The sequence below is a fragment of the Hippoglossus hippoglossus genome, chromosome 7 (assembly GCF_009819705.1).
Source record: "Hippoglossus hippoglossus isolate fHipHip1 chromosome 7, fHipHip1.pri, whole genome shotgun sequence".
Taxonomy (NCBI): domain Eukaryota; kingdom Metazoa; phylum Chordata; class Actinopteri; order Pleuronectiformes; family Pleuronectidae; genus Hippoglossus; species Hippoglossus hippoglossus.
In genome coordinates this window covers 17,127,562-17,142,141 of record NC_047157.1, presented here as the reverse complement: position 1 = coordinate 17,142,141, position 14,580 = coordinate 17,127,562, and the positions used below count along the sequence as shown (strand labels likewise).

The 14,580-nt window shown below is 41.8% G+C and overlaps 1 protein-coding gene across 1 annotated transcript in view; it reads right to left on the bottom strand.

Annotated features, from left to right (window-relative positions):
- Nucleotides 1-14,580, bottom strand: part of cacna2d3a (calcium channel, voltage-dependent, alpha 2/delta subunit 3a) — a 114,059-nt gene that overhangs the window by 45,760 nt on the left and 53,719 nt on the right. Inside the window, 5 exon segments of the mRNA XM_034590443.1 lie at nt 212-345; nt 3,522-3,600; nt 8,803-8,916; nt 9,572-9,661; nt 13,699-13,773. Of these exon segments, the coding sequence (XP_034446334.1) occupies nt 212-345; nt 3,522-3,600; nt 8,803-8,916; nt 9,572-9,661; nt 13,699-13,773 (492 nt within the window).

Sequence of the window (14,580 nt, the reverse complement as noted above, 5' to 3'; positions counted from 1 at the left end):
AGACAGAGGCTGAAATGAGGTTCTGCAGCAATGGACAGTAAGAGAAAAGTATTGTGGTTTTGGAAAAACCCAAATCAAAATTATCAACCTGAATAGGAGCATAATGTCTCCTTTAACCGCCCATAATGTTCACAGCCCAGTGGGCACGAGTGGTTAGAGAGGACGACGGGAACGCCCAGTAGCATGTGAGAGATTGGTGTTGTCAACTCACGGTGCTGTCGATGTAGGCCTCAGTCCACACTGTGTCGTGCTCCTGGTCGATCACCTTGGGACGACTCAGGACGTGGAGATACTCCATCACATTCTCCTGCACGTCGGCCAATGTGGAAATCTGAGTGAAGTATCCTGTCGGGCAGAGAAAGGAAGACGGAGAGGGGAAAATGATGGAGGGTGAACAGGTTCAATGTCCTGGCTCATCATTGCTGCCCCTCAAAAACTGTTTGTAAGCACATGTCACATCCAATATCAGCTTGGCCATCACTCCCATTTTACTTACCTTGGTACCATAGCAGAAATATTACATCTGGAATACAGTATGGTAGGCAGCAGACATTTGCTTGATGGAGCAGACTGGAACCTGGTTGCATACAGGAGTAATAGCTGAAGAATACCCTGCAGTGATGTACAAGTGAGTGCAAACCAGCATGGGCTTGTGGATGGGTAAGTGGTATGTAAATGTTAAACCCAATGTGATGCCATTTCCTACGATGGTAATGCTGCCATTATGATGCTAATGCGCGGGAAGAAATATACCGTTATCGCAGCAGGGCGACAGAAAAGGGGGAGAGGAAGAGAGGGAATCAGGACAGCAGCAAGACAGAGTGAGAGAGAGAGAGAGAGAGCGAGAGCGAGAGCGAGAGAGAGGGAGAGAGAGAGAGAGAGAGAGAGAGGGAGAGAGAGAGAGAGAGAGAGAGAGAGAGAGAGCACCACATTTCCATCCATCTGTAAAAACAGCAAACTGTCTCCATCACCGTGAGGAAGTCAAGGAGAAAATCATAGCTGGAGGAAATAGATTTTGGGGTCATCTTTCCCAGCGACGACCTTTTACTCCACAGGGAGAAAAGAGCCAGCGTCTGGCCTCAATACACCGATCTACCGTATGATGTATGTCATACACCCCCATATAACTCAGAACAGGATCCGTCACTGATAATCCAACTTTAAATCCGTCACCAGAGAACAAAAACTTCCAGTAACAAAGGCTAAACTATCACATTATATAGCAAATAAGAAACGTGTGACAATCACAATTTCAGATAATGGTATTTTAGATCTAAGCTGCACCATCAACATATCGGTACATCTTCTCTCAGTGTTGAGACATGTTGACCCTGATAGCGGCACAAGCAAAAATAAAAGCATGTTAATTTTTTCATCAAGTGAACAAACAAGGGAGACATTTTGGCAGGTGATTCGACAATTGGGGTCAAATGCTGCGACCGTCATTTCCGTTAAGTGCACAACGGAAATGTTCAAATTGAGTAAACACGACCCTGTCGATAGTCGGGCACTACGGAGGCAAGCAAACAGTGTAACACGGTGTAAGTGTACCAGTGAAAGTATCTCAAGAAAGTACAGATTCCTCCTTTTTCATCCTCAAGAGCATTCAGACTTCACCTATTATTCCATCAGACAGTGCCCTGACAGCACACACGTACAGACTGACATCACACACAGAGCAGGCTGCCTCAGTCTAACTGCATCGTTCATCACAGAGGTGAGTGAAGAATGACTAGTCCCACTGGGAGGCTGAGGGCGTCCTTCGGGCTGAGCCACCAGGGCCAGAGACGGGCAGGGGGGGTGAAAAAGAATGAACGCTCCCTGCTCTCGCTGACATGGTACACCTGTCGTACACACAGGCAGGACAGCCTCAGCAGGGGGAGGGCATTAATATATTTTTAAAGGACCTTGGTTTGGGTGACATGTCAGCAAAAATACACACCAAGGTGACCTCATACATGTAAATAATAGATGAGGTGGAGGTGGAAAATGTCATGACGTGAGGCCAAGTCTAAGTACACCACAACAGTATGTCGACACCCTTACGTTCGCCCATATGTGATGTGTAACATCAACATTTAGAAACACGGACATCTGGTTTATACTTTTTTGAGATATATAAATATATATCCATGTTGGTATATCATGTTAACACAGGAAGAGATGTTCCGATACCATTTTTCTCTTCCCGCTACTGATTCCAATACCTGGACTTTGTGTATCGGCAAATACAGAGAACAGATTTGATACTAGAGTATCTGAAAAATAACAATTAAACATCATCTAACAGCTTTATGCTTCTAACCCTGTACAGAAGTGATGACTGCCATCATTGTTGTACGGCCGGGCTCAGGTGAAACCCTATAAATACATACAGAGAAGGAATGCCACAGAACTTCTTTTATTATCTACTTTAACACAACCGACAAAGGCCATGAATAAATCTAGGAGCACACAACAATCACATGCTTTAAACAGCTTGAAATTGCTGACATTTTAACTTGCACACTCTAATGCTACACTACTTGAAATCACCTCTTCTTTTCCACTCTAAAAACTGTACTTTCCATTAGCAGTACACCGCAACTGCTGTTTTGGAGTGGGAGAGATGAAGTGATTGCTAGGAAAAGAAAATGCAGTTTCATCTGGTTGAAACTAATATAGTATAAAGACGTGGTATCAGATCAGTACATAGATCTGCATACTCGCCGATGCCCGACTTGGCATTTTCGGCAGCATCTCTGGCATTTCTAAAGCAACTTTAAGTGAAACAGTGATGAAATTAAAACAAATGTTCTGCTGTAGTTTGGAAAACGTTGATGTGCCTCGGAAGCAAAGAGCAAACTGTTCTGCACAGCTCCTGCAGTGGAGAAGACGTCACTGTCACAGCCTGATTCATCATTCAGCAGACAAACACACAACAGACACCCACGTGCATTTCTCATCGTCACAACCGACTGGATGGGTTCTCTGATATCACTTCCAACCAAAGCTATGGATGTCCTTGCCTAACACACACACACACACACACACACACACACACACACACACACACACACACACACACACACACATCCCTTGTGTGACCTATGCCTCTCCTGTCTTATCTATGGCAGCCTGAGGAAATGGATCCAGACCGTCTCTGTCACCCACCTCCCAGCTAAATATAGAACCTGCTGCAAAGTGCTCTACACACTGAGACAACCATGACCACACACAACGCAGCTGAGAAGAGGTTTGAACTTAAGACTGAGAGAAAGATGTAATGTGACATATCTGGTCTGTGCAACTGGGACCAGCTGCCTGCTGTCACATGCACATGCTAATACTGATGAGCACTGACAAACACAACCACACGCACACACACACAAACATACGCCAACAAACCCCCAAACAAATCCTGAGCTCCTTCATGTATTCATTTGCATCTGGCTGACAGCAACATGCAAAAACTTTACTCTGCAAAAAACAGATTATAAGGAGAGAAAAAAAAGAATACAGCATGTGCTGTAAGATCCCACCTTTGTTAGCACACGCCATCCATTTCAGATTATCTGCGAAGGCTGACTCTCGACCAATCAGGTACGGGAATATGCGGACCTGCGGAGAGAGAGCAGATAGCTTCCGTCAGTCATTTTAATCCCATTTTGACACGGCCCACCACACCACCATAGAGAAGATCACACTGCCAGCCTAAAGGCTCGCTCTTTATCTGCCGCCGATAAGCCGGCCCATTCTCTGTGTTGAATAGAGTCAATTACAGATGAATACAAGTTTTCCAATTTGTCTTTTAGATTTCATATAAAGTTTAAATGAGTCAAATCGGTCATTTTAACTCAAGAAACTAAACAATTAAGGATTAACTGATTCAGCTTTTTAAATAAGATAAGTGTATCAAGAATCTGCAACTATAATGAATACAGATAATAAACTCGGATTTTGAGTTGAAAAAGGCAAAACTCAATCTTCCAAGCTCTCTGCTGCCAAACCCATTTTTCCATGGCAGTGCTCAGTTAGGCTCTAACAGCAGGTGTAGGGGCAGGTGTGTGTGTGTGTGTGTGTGTGTGTGTGTGTGTGTGTGTGTGTGTGTGTGTGTGGGTGTGTGTGTGTGTGTGTGTGTGTGGGTGTGTGTGTGTGTGTGTGTGTGTGTGCGTGGAGAGCAGGTTGCCAGATTGGAGCAGATGCAAGCCTCTGGGGGCACAGCTGCCATAGCACCCATGCCTGCATTTTTCACTGCCTCCCATCACCCTGACAGCATGTGTGTGTGTGTGTGTGTGTGTGTGTGTGTGTGTGTGTGTGTGTGTGTGTGTGTGTGCGTGTGCATGAATGTATGTGTATGCACACTCATGTCTAGATGTGGGTATGTTTATGTCTTTATCTGTTTTAGGCTGACTTCACTCAAGAGAAGGATCTGAAAATCACAATAATACACTTTAAGTCCATGCGGCAGTTCCCTTTTGAGCAACACTTCCATTCAAATCATACTTATTTCATTAGTTAGTGACAGGTGTCAAAGGTCAACACCTTATAAATTCAGTAGTGATTATAAGAGCTTTAGCAAACAAAGATATGAACCACACACAGCCAATTCTAGCATCTCATTTTCTAGTATGGATATTGTTGGTCTATTGTCAGCTGTAATGAGTCTCACTGTGAATAAGTGCAATTGTCAGACTGTCATTTTTGAGCCGCTCTAATCATCTATAATCACCTTCTATTCACACAGACCTCGGGCATTTGGACAGGCTCTGCCGGAGTGACAGGAAAACACAACAGAGACGACATCATCGTAACCGCCCCGTGTGGCGCTCTGGTTCAGAGGTGTCACAGTGGGGACGTCTTGTTGTGCTTGTGTGTGTTTTACTTCACTGGTAACCAAGACTGGGTCAAAATATGGCAGGCTGGTTATGAAATATGGACGAGGTTTACGGCTGAGTAAAGTAAAATGGAGAAGGCAGGGGCTCTGGCTACTGCATGCGATCTTCAACCTACTTGACTGCACAAATTTTATATAGGCAGGAATAAAAATACACACGCAGGCAAGAATAGAAATGCATAGACATGCAAGTATACACATCTGTACGTGCCTATGAACGCACAGATGCACCGACAAGTTTCAGGCTGACGCACATGCTCTGCCCTCATGTTCTATAAGTATCCATATGTGAATATATGTATTTATTTACACTTTTACATGTAACAGTTCATGCAGTTCTTCTGTGTAAACGCATCTAGGCTAGATTCTGCATTATATAGGGTTATATTAAATATTTTGTGGGAGGTGTTTCCTGATATTAGTTGTTTTGATTTGTAGAAAATAAGGCTGATTCCTAAATTGGAAAACCCCACATAGAATTAATGCTATAGTGTTTGGCTTATCTCTAATTGTCTCATCCATTTAAAGTGCACAGTTTGGTTTGAGCAAAACAAAAGCTGCTTTAATTCAAAGTGACGACTTTGTACAAAACATATTTTCTATCATCACCTGTTTGTAAGCCTTTCAGTTTCAATCATTTGGATTGTTTGGACTTCCACCGCAAATCCAGATAACCTTAAGCTGCACACTTTCTTAAGTCAGCGGCTAATTTTATTTCTCCTTTACTGACTTATCTTTTTCATCTATCATTTGCCTCTAATTAAATTCCTTATCGTGATATCTGCTTTTGTTCCACCACAACTTTTATCTGGTGACCCAACACTTCTTAATTAGTACAAACCCAACTTTAAGAGTCTCTGGAAAGATTCTGATGATGTTTTTACTCTGATACTATTTCATCAAATACCCCTTTAGACCCCATGGTCTAGCTTGTTTTGCATGCACATACAGTTTTTCCTTTACCTGGTGGTACAGTAGAATTAATACAGGAATCAGTTCTATCTTTGAACACTATATCTAGGTTTTGCTACAGGTTGATGGTTTTGTTATGGATTGACACGTTTCTGTCTGTCGTTCAGCAGATCAGTGGTGAATTAGCTCAGGTGTCTGCACTTTCAGGTGGCTAAAGGAATTTGGTGCCACTACAGACCGGTCCCCTCCAATCTCCATTTTTATATGGAGCTTTAAAATAGTTTTCAGGCTGTATGCATTGGTTCTGTTCTGCCAAAATTCAACTTCAGCTTCTTCATATATTTTATCTTTACTGACAAGTGTTTGCAATGGCCTGAGGTGAAAGAAGAACAAAACTGTATTTTAGTTAAACACAGAAACAAAAACAAATATGACTGTTCCAATCACAAAACACAAATTGTACACGTTGATAAATAAACTGGGAACAGCATCACAAGGCATCATTCAAGCACAGCTGGCTGAGAATGTGTCTTTTTTGTAGTTGCATTTGTAAGTGTGGGTGTACAAATATGTCCACGTTTATGTGTGTTTATGCTTTGTGTGTGGCTGCATACACGTGTGTGGGCACCTGAAAGCAAACTAGAAGGGAAGTATGTATTTATGACTTATCTGGGACATCAGATTTCTACGCAAGCCTGTAAATGCACTAAACTTCACAGAGCAAAGTCAGGGCTTTGGGGAGTACGACATTTAAACTCTTCGTATTCAGTTTGTTATTTGTATTTTAGCTTTTGAGGTCACGCTACAAAAAGACAAATGCAAAATAACGTCTGAGTCATTATCTACAAAATTCTGTTATCTGTAATGTGTGACAGTATATCTCTAAAAGTAATCACTGGTGTATCATGAAAGAAAAACTCATTATAGAAAGTATTTGAAGTTTTACAGTGTTTTAGACTTTTCAGCAGTTTTTCATGGCATCGCTTCCTTTACGATCTCATTATCTCTGTAGCTTTTTGGAATAAACATGATCCGCACACTGATATTCAGAAACTTATTTGCATTCAGGTTTTCCTACGCATGCTCATACGCTCAGTGTGACGCTATAGACTGGGGAAGCTATAAAGCTGGTTAGAAAGAAACCATTAAACCCCAGCGGCGGAGAGAGAGAGAGAGAGAGAGAGAGAGAGAGAGAGAGAGAGAGAGAGAGAGAGAGAGAGAGAGAGAGTGACAAAGACTGAAGACTTCTATTATCAGCGGGGCTTCTTTTATATGGAAGTATCTAGCAGCCTTGTCCCCTCTCTGCTCACTGCTGTACAGCCTTGAGGCAAAAGCATGTGTGTGCGCATGAGTGAGTGTGTGTGTGTGTGTGGGTGGGAAGAATATCTGAGTAAAAAAGGTAACTGGTTTTACTGTTGTGGCTCATCAGTGTAATATTTTCCAAGGCATCATGGCTTGACAAACTCAAAAAAATCCATCTATGTACGGGCATTCCGTAAATATCAATGCATTATATTAATGTACATAAACATGTGTTCAAACAGACTCAATATGGGAATTGGAAAATATGTGAGGCAATGGAAGCTTGCACTTGATGCACGTATATAAGCTCAGGATGTGACCGTATAACTGCCTTTAGTATTTCTATCCTCAGCCTTTTAAGGACGAAGACCCTGCAGCCTTTCTTTTCCCTTTTACGAAGGAAAATGACCTAAGAATAAGCTTTTTTCTTGCCCTCCATCTCCTCTCTCCCACTCTCCTCCCATTTCATTTCATGGCCTGTCAGTGGAGCACCACAATTACCTTGCAGGACAGCAGAGAGACAGCTCCGACCTCAGAGACAGGGCCATACTTAACTCATGTTTTAGAAAGGACCCCAATCTGGGCTCACTTAATACCTTCTGCTTGTCAAAAGCATGTTTTGAAATATGACAACAGAACAGCAAACTGTGTTTTCATATGCACAACACAGATGCTTTTTGTTATGGTGATCATGCTTGCAAGATGTTCAGTATCTAGGAACTGTCCATTTCTACCAATATCTGATGTACTACACTTACATTGATATATATAAATTGTAATAAAAGCCCAAATAAATGGCTGTGACAAGATCAGATTTTTTTACTAAATGATTATCGTGCCCAAAATAATTCACAATAACGATACTTTCACTTTTCAGAGTTTTTGTTTAAATACTTTTGGTAAATGTTTAAAATACTACTAAATATACAAAAGTATCTGCTATACCTACTAGGGTCATGCAGATAGTAAATGATCTCATTGATCAAAGGTGCTCAGAGTGATCATAGCAGAGATCGTAGACTGACAGAACATATCAGTTTCTGCTTGACCTTCGTTTTCCAGGGTTGTGAATGTGACTCCCAGTTCAAACTCCAAGTGAATTGACAGTCAACAAGAAAGAGACAGACGTAGAGATGAGTTTTGCTCATCACATAGAGCAGAAGTATTAATTATAGAGATAAATTGATTGATTCACATGATATAAGTACATGTGTCTATCTTTAAACCAATATTAATAATTAAATGTATATATATTTATTTATATGATATGATTATCGTCAGTAGCAGGGTATCACAACGCCCCTCGCCTTAACTCCTTAAAACATGATCCTTCTCACTATTTCTGTTGATTGATTTATTTAAAATAGATTTCAACTGATTCTTGGTTCCCTTTTAAAATACTGTCCTGATTCTCCTTCTCCTGACAGCTCATTCCCAATAGAGTCATTGATCCACAGCCACAGTAATGCATTAGTCCACTGCGCTCCAGTGTTCTCTCTTCATTGCAATACACGGTCTTAGTTCAGTGAAATTGTGAACAAGTTATGAGAGGAAATAGAGCTCAGCTGACCTCACTATACAACTGCCCTGGAACACAATTGCAGAATAAGTGCAGTGTGTGTGTGTGTGTGTGTGTGTGTGTGTGTGTGTGTGTGTGTGTGTGTGTGTGTGTGTGTGTGTGTGTGTGTGTGTGTGTGTGTTTAATACATTACCTTCCTGTCTGGCCAGTTATATTTGGCAAAGATGGCATCATACGTGTCCACTGCCCCATCTGTCACCAACATAATGGCTTGGCTGCACTCACTGCCCCGGCCAGTCTCGTTGAACTGGAGACAGAGGTGGAGAGGAGACGTTAGCGCAGGTAAACAAAACAAACCAAAGCTTCTCTTTCATCCAAACAGAAATTCACAGAAGTTGAAAGTCTACTTTTTTCAATCCCTTACCAAACGGCTAATCTAGTTCCTTCTTATTTCAGCTCGTCATGTTCCTTTACACGACATAAATTCACGTCATGGAAGCGATCAGCAAGCTAGTGGAATACAAATCATATTCTTTCTCCTGTACACACAAACTACACTCGCTCACACTAAGAGAGTGTATCACCCCTCTAAGATTAAAGAGAGGAGTCATTAGGCACAATGGAGAAATGTGTAATTACCATGTACCTTTGCTCGATACTTATTATTGAAATATGAGGCTTTAGAAAGGGATGGTCAATGTGTGTGCATGTGAGTGTTTGATTAGTTGCTTGTTCATAATGAGACATCAAACCAGTAACCTGAGTCGTCAAGTGTCTTGTTTACTTGGTTTTTGCATGATTCTGTTCATTTATCCATTAATTACGGTGCACTCATTAATTTTGTACATGAAACCGTTTGCTTTCTGTGTGTGTGTGTGTGTGTGTGTGTGTGTGTGTGTGTGTGTGTGTGTGTGTGTGTGTGTGTGTGTGTGTGGGTGATAATGCATGAGTGTGTTACTTACGTCACTCAGAAGATTGAAGGCCTCAGTCAGAGCTATGTCCAACATACCAATGCCTTGAGCGAACAGCTTGTCCAGGTGCTCCCGGAAGTGCTGGAAGAGTAAAGTTTGGGGAGAGGTCGTTATGACAACAGTGACGAGAGAAGAGACGAGCGATTTAAAAAAAATTAAAAAAAGAGAGAGAGGGTGACACCAAGAGAAGTCATTATTGATTGTTATGGCGACCGTATAGCCACAGTTAAAGGATGAAAATGCAAAGATATTGATTTTGTTCTCTTATAACACCCAAAATAATATCTATACAGAATAATTTGCATGTGAACCGACATCCTCTTTAACACAGCACTGAGCCAGTTTCTGCAGCAAACTGTCACATTATCTGAGAGTGAAATGTCACATCCTGTACCAAAAACTGATCAGATTTCCCCCCGTATCCTTCCAGCTGTCAACCATTTCCTCTACAGTATGTATGCATATGTGTGTGTGTGCCTGCGTGTGTACGCATCTACGTGCACTTGTGTTCAAAGTGGAGTGTACAATATTTAATGATGAGCTCAATGTTGTCAGCAACCTAACGGGTCTCATGAGTATGTCTCATTATTAGTGCTATTATTAGTCTAGAGGACACACACACACACACACACACACACACACACACACACACACACACACACACACACACACACACACACACACACACACACACACACAGTGTATTATACAATTCAATCTATTTATAGCTATTCAGATCCAGTTGGTGGAATTCTAATAATTTCTTCTATCCATCTACCTGTAAAAAACATTCCCTCCTCTGAACATCCCTCTCGCATACGCTGCTATACTACTGGTGACAAATGAGGCGTTATATAAAGGATATGACTCTGACGTTCACTTTTTTAAGATCCAGGAATAATTTAGAGCTGGGCCCCACCTACACCGTCATCCTCTCATCACTCTCTTATCTTTCTCTTCCTTTCCTTTTGGCTCCCTCTACATTTATCTCCTCCAGTCTTCTGCTTCTTACTGAGGGGAGGAGGAAAGTCTCTCAACACACAGTAGGAGGCTTGAGCAGCATAAGGCCATGTCAGGGCTTGCACACTTGGGTGCAAAACATGCACTCAGAACGCACACACACACGCATGCAGGCATAGGCGGCAGCAACACACAAATAAATATGTGCACAAAAACAACCTCCAGCGTTCCCAACAACACCCCCATATGGTAAAAAGAACCTTTACTTTGATGTGGTTAAAAAGGGTTAATCGGTTCCCACAAAAGGCTGTACCCTGGAGCAAGGAAAAACTTTACCCACTGTGTGTGTGTGTGTGTGTGTGTGTGTGTGTGTGTGTGTGTGTGTGTGTGTGTGTGTGTGTGTGCGTGTGCGTGTGTGTGTGTGTGTGCGTGTGTGCGTGTGTGTGTGTAGGTGTGTGAATGTGTGTTAGTGTGTCTGTAAGTACGTGAATAAAGATCGAAGAGATTTGTCTCAGCACAGCATGCAGGCTATGCTCAATCCCTGTAGCAGCAGTTTACTGAAGTGGCAGATTCAGAAAAAGTGTGCGTGTCCGTGTGTGCATGCAATACTGAAAGTGCTCAACCTCATGTGCTGCACGACGAGGCTCAGACATCCACGGTACATTGGACATCAAACCCTTCAATGCTGCAGACACCTTTTATACTCAAAAACGATCACAGCGTGCAGTTTAATGAGGCCTGGCCACAGGGGCAGGATAATGAATGAACAAAAAATATCTTAAATTGCGGCTTGCTGATGCCTGAAGGTTTTGGTTTTAAATGGCAAGTTATTTATGTCATCAAGGAGGCTTATGCATGGAAGAGAACAATTGGATTTGCTGGGCAAAAGTGAACAGTGTGTGGGGGTGTGAGTAAACCTGTTGCGAAAATGGATCAACAAGTTGTGCTTGATCAAATGTGATGTCAAATTTAGAAATTTGCAGTAAAGATGTCGAGGTTAAGACCAAGAAAACAAGGGGGATTTATGACCCACCAGTGGTTTTACCTCAATGTCTAAAAGATTTTGACCATACTCAGCGTGTTCCCACATAGCAAAATTGTTTTGGCCCAGATTTGGCAAACACCGAACACATCATCGGGCCCACATACCACATTGAATGATGGCACTTCAGCGGTCTGCTCCTGTTTGCCAAGTCTTGGCCAAAAGTAAACCATAGCAACGACACAAGTCAACCAAAGTTTCCAAAAGTGGCCCATATTTTGTTTTGTGCTATTTGGGCCATATACACCTCTTACCAACCAGGCCACTTAAGGTTCACATCCAGATTACATCTGGCTGCGAGCGCCGCATGTTTGCCAAAAAAGGCCCACATTCATTTACCTGAGCCACGTTTGCTATTTCACATCCATTTTGTTAAGGCCACATGAAGTCCAGAAGGGCTGCATCATTGCCAGAAGTGGCCCACATCTGTATGCTATCTGGGTTCTAACCAAGACACTGTTGATATCATTTTACCTGCAAATCCATTACTTATACCTCATGCACTGATTTTCTGAAACAGAATCCGATAAAACTGTCCATAGTGGAACCTACGTCACTAAAACTCACATGGTTCTGTTGTGTCCAATCAGGTAAATCTCTGATGCAGAGTTTCAATGCGAAAAGAAGCAAAAGGCTCTAAATATTTCGCTGGAACTGCTGCATAAGGGAGCGATAATTAGACAGGATGGATTCCACTTCCCTGCAGTTGACAAGTGTAATTAGACAAATAGCTACTTGCGGTGATAAAGCCTGATGAATGTGTATCCCTTGGAAGCTTGACAACAGGTATTTATGACCCAGTTGAAGTTTGGGTGTGAAATAACAGATTCCGCAAAGACAGATCAGTGAGTTTAAGTCTCCAGTGTGACAGTCACTTCCTGCCCCCAGCTCAAGTAAAAGACATTAGCCTTATCTACAAGTGCAGACTGCCTTCCCCTCTGAGCTGGCTGACTCGCGCTACATTAAACTACCATCTGGAATTAAACACATAATGCTAATCCATATGCATAAGTCTACACCGAGGTCAACGCTCTTTTTCCAAATAAACAGAAACTAACTTAAACACCAACAGGTGCACATTCCAGCGTGTTCTGCACATGGCACACGGGACGTGGTCCATGCATTAGAGAGTACACAGCTGCATCCCGAAGATTTGACCTGGCCTAATGGAGGTTAGCAATTCCATTTCTAGATGGAATTTTAAAGAATTTGCAAGTGATGGAATATTTAATGGGCACCTGGAGATGGAGCCTGTAGTGTAGACACCAGAGAGGAGCAGAGACTCACACGCAAAGAAGGCAATCAGGCTATATATCACATTTGCCGTCTTGATGAAAACATCCTGAAGTGCAATTAGCATACGTACAAATAAATACAGTCAAACGCAGACGCAACATTTTCCAAAACCATTTAACATGGAAATATTGATGCCGCTCCACTAATTCAGCATTAAGAAAGTAATAAAAACTGATGCAGCAGAACAAGAGCTATCACTTTTTATCACTTCATTCTGTCTTCTTCTTTCTCAAAACCTGGCACCGACATTACCCACATAAGGTTCTCGCTGGTTAAACACCATTAGCTGCATCAAATCCGAGTTGCCCTACAAATCCTGAGGTTGAGGTAGCTTAAATCTTTTATTACTGGATTTGTTCATCGAAAACCATTGTATTTTTACAAAGCCAAATAACCGTAATCATTTATATCCTATTTATATGCTTGTACCCACTTACAACTACAGATGCTAATAACAAAGCCAACAATTTTTTTATTGAAATAGTTTATACATTTTATTGACAGTTCCACAATGGTGATGAAAAAAGTCTGGAGCCCTGTTATAGACAATATATTATATACTATTTTTTTATGTTATGCTCACGTGTATATTTTGGTTTTAGATATTTCAGTTTTTGAATTGTTGGTGCTTTGGTACAAAACATAACTGTATAGATTAATGATGTTACTAGATGAAAATAAATTTTAAGCTAAGCATGTCATTCTGACTTTCTTTTTTTTCTCGAGGTCACCCTGAGCCCGGCCGAGGCTTCAGTCAATCAATGAATTTTAAATGACTGCACATGCGGACGTGATGGGAGACAAGGAAAGAAAGACTCACGTCTTTGTTGGGGACGTCTGCCTGGACCAGAGTTCCGTTCAGACACGGTTCCACGTAATGAAGTTCCTCATTGTACTGGAAAGGTAAAGGTGGAATCATTAAAGCAATGACAGTAATGGCTTTAAATGTGCTGTGTGCTATATATAGAAATATTCAACTCAAGGTGATACAAATTCAAAAACTTCACTCATCTTGATGCAAAGCACACACGCATGTGCACACTTTGCACACAGTTCACAATGTGCTCAGAGGCTGCTGTTCTGTGATAGTACTCACCATTCAATGCAAAAGTATAATTCAGACTTCAAAGCCAATGAACGAGAATGAGAGTGTGTTCTACCAAAGCCACAATTCTCCCCTAATCTGTGTAGGTACATATACATCTGTCTGTCATCTCTCTGTCTTTGTGAGTGATTGAGCGTGTTGTGTGTGTGTGTATGTACTGCAGCATGAAACACTGACACTGCAGACACAAAATCCCCAACCCCCCCTACAACAGTCCTCCAAGGTAACATAGCAAAAGTAGCACAAATTAAAAGACAGGAGAGCAAATGGATTATGAGTTAAAGTGACAACCCTTTCAAGGGTTTGGGGAAAACAGTATGTTTCCGCCTGATTGTCTAAATCCTCTTTTTCCGCCATTTTTCAAAAGAACAATTTTCAAAATAACATGATTATGATATCAAGTGATAATGAAGACTTTGTTCTCCGGAGGAAGAGAACGGAGGCTGGCAAAGTGACTCGCTAAGTTTTTGATGTAAAATAGCATCAGACACACACACGTGCGAGTGCATGGCCGCTCGCACACACACACACATGCACACGAATGGAGTTTCATCACACTGAGATGCGATAACAATGGTTTGGGTGCCTGAGGCGGGA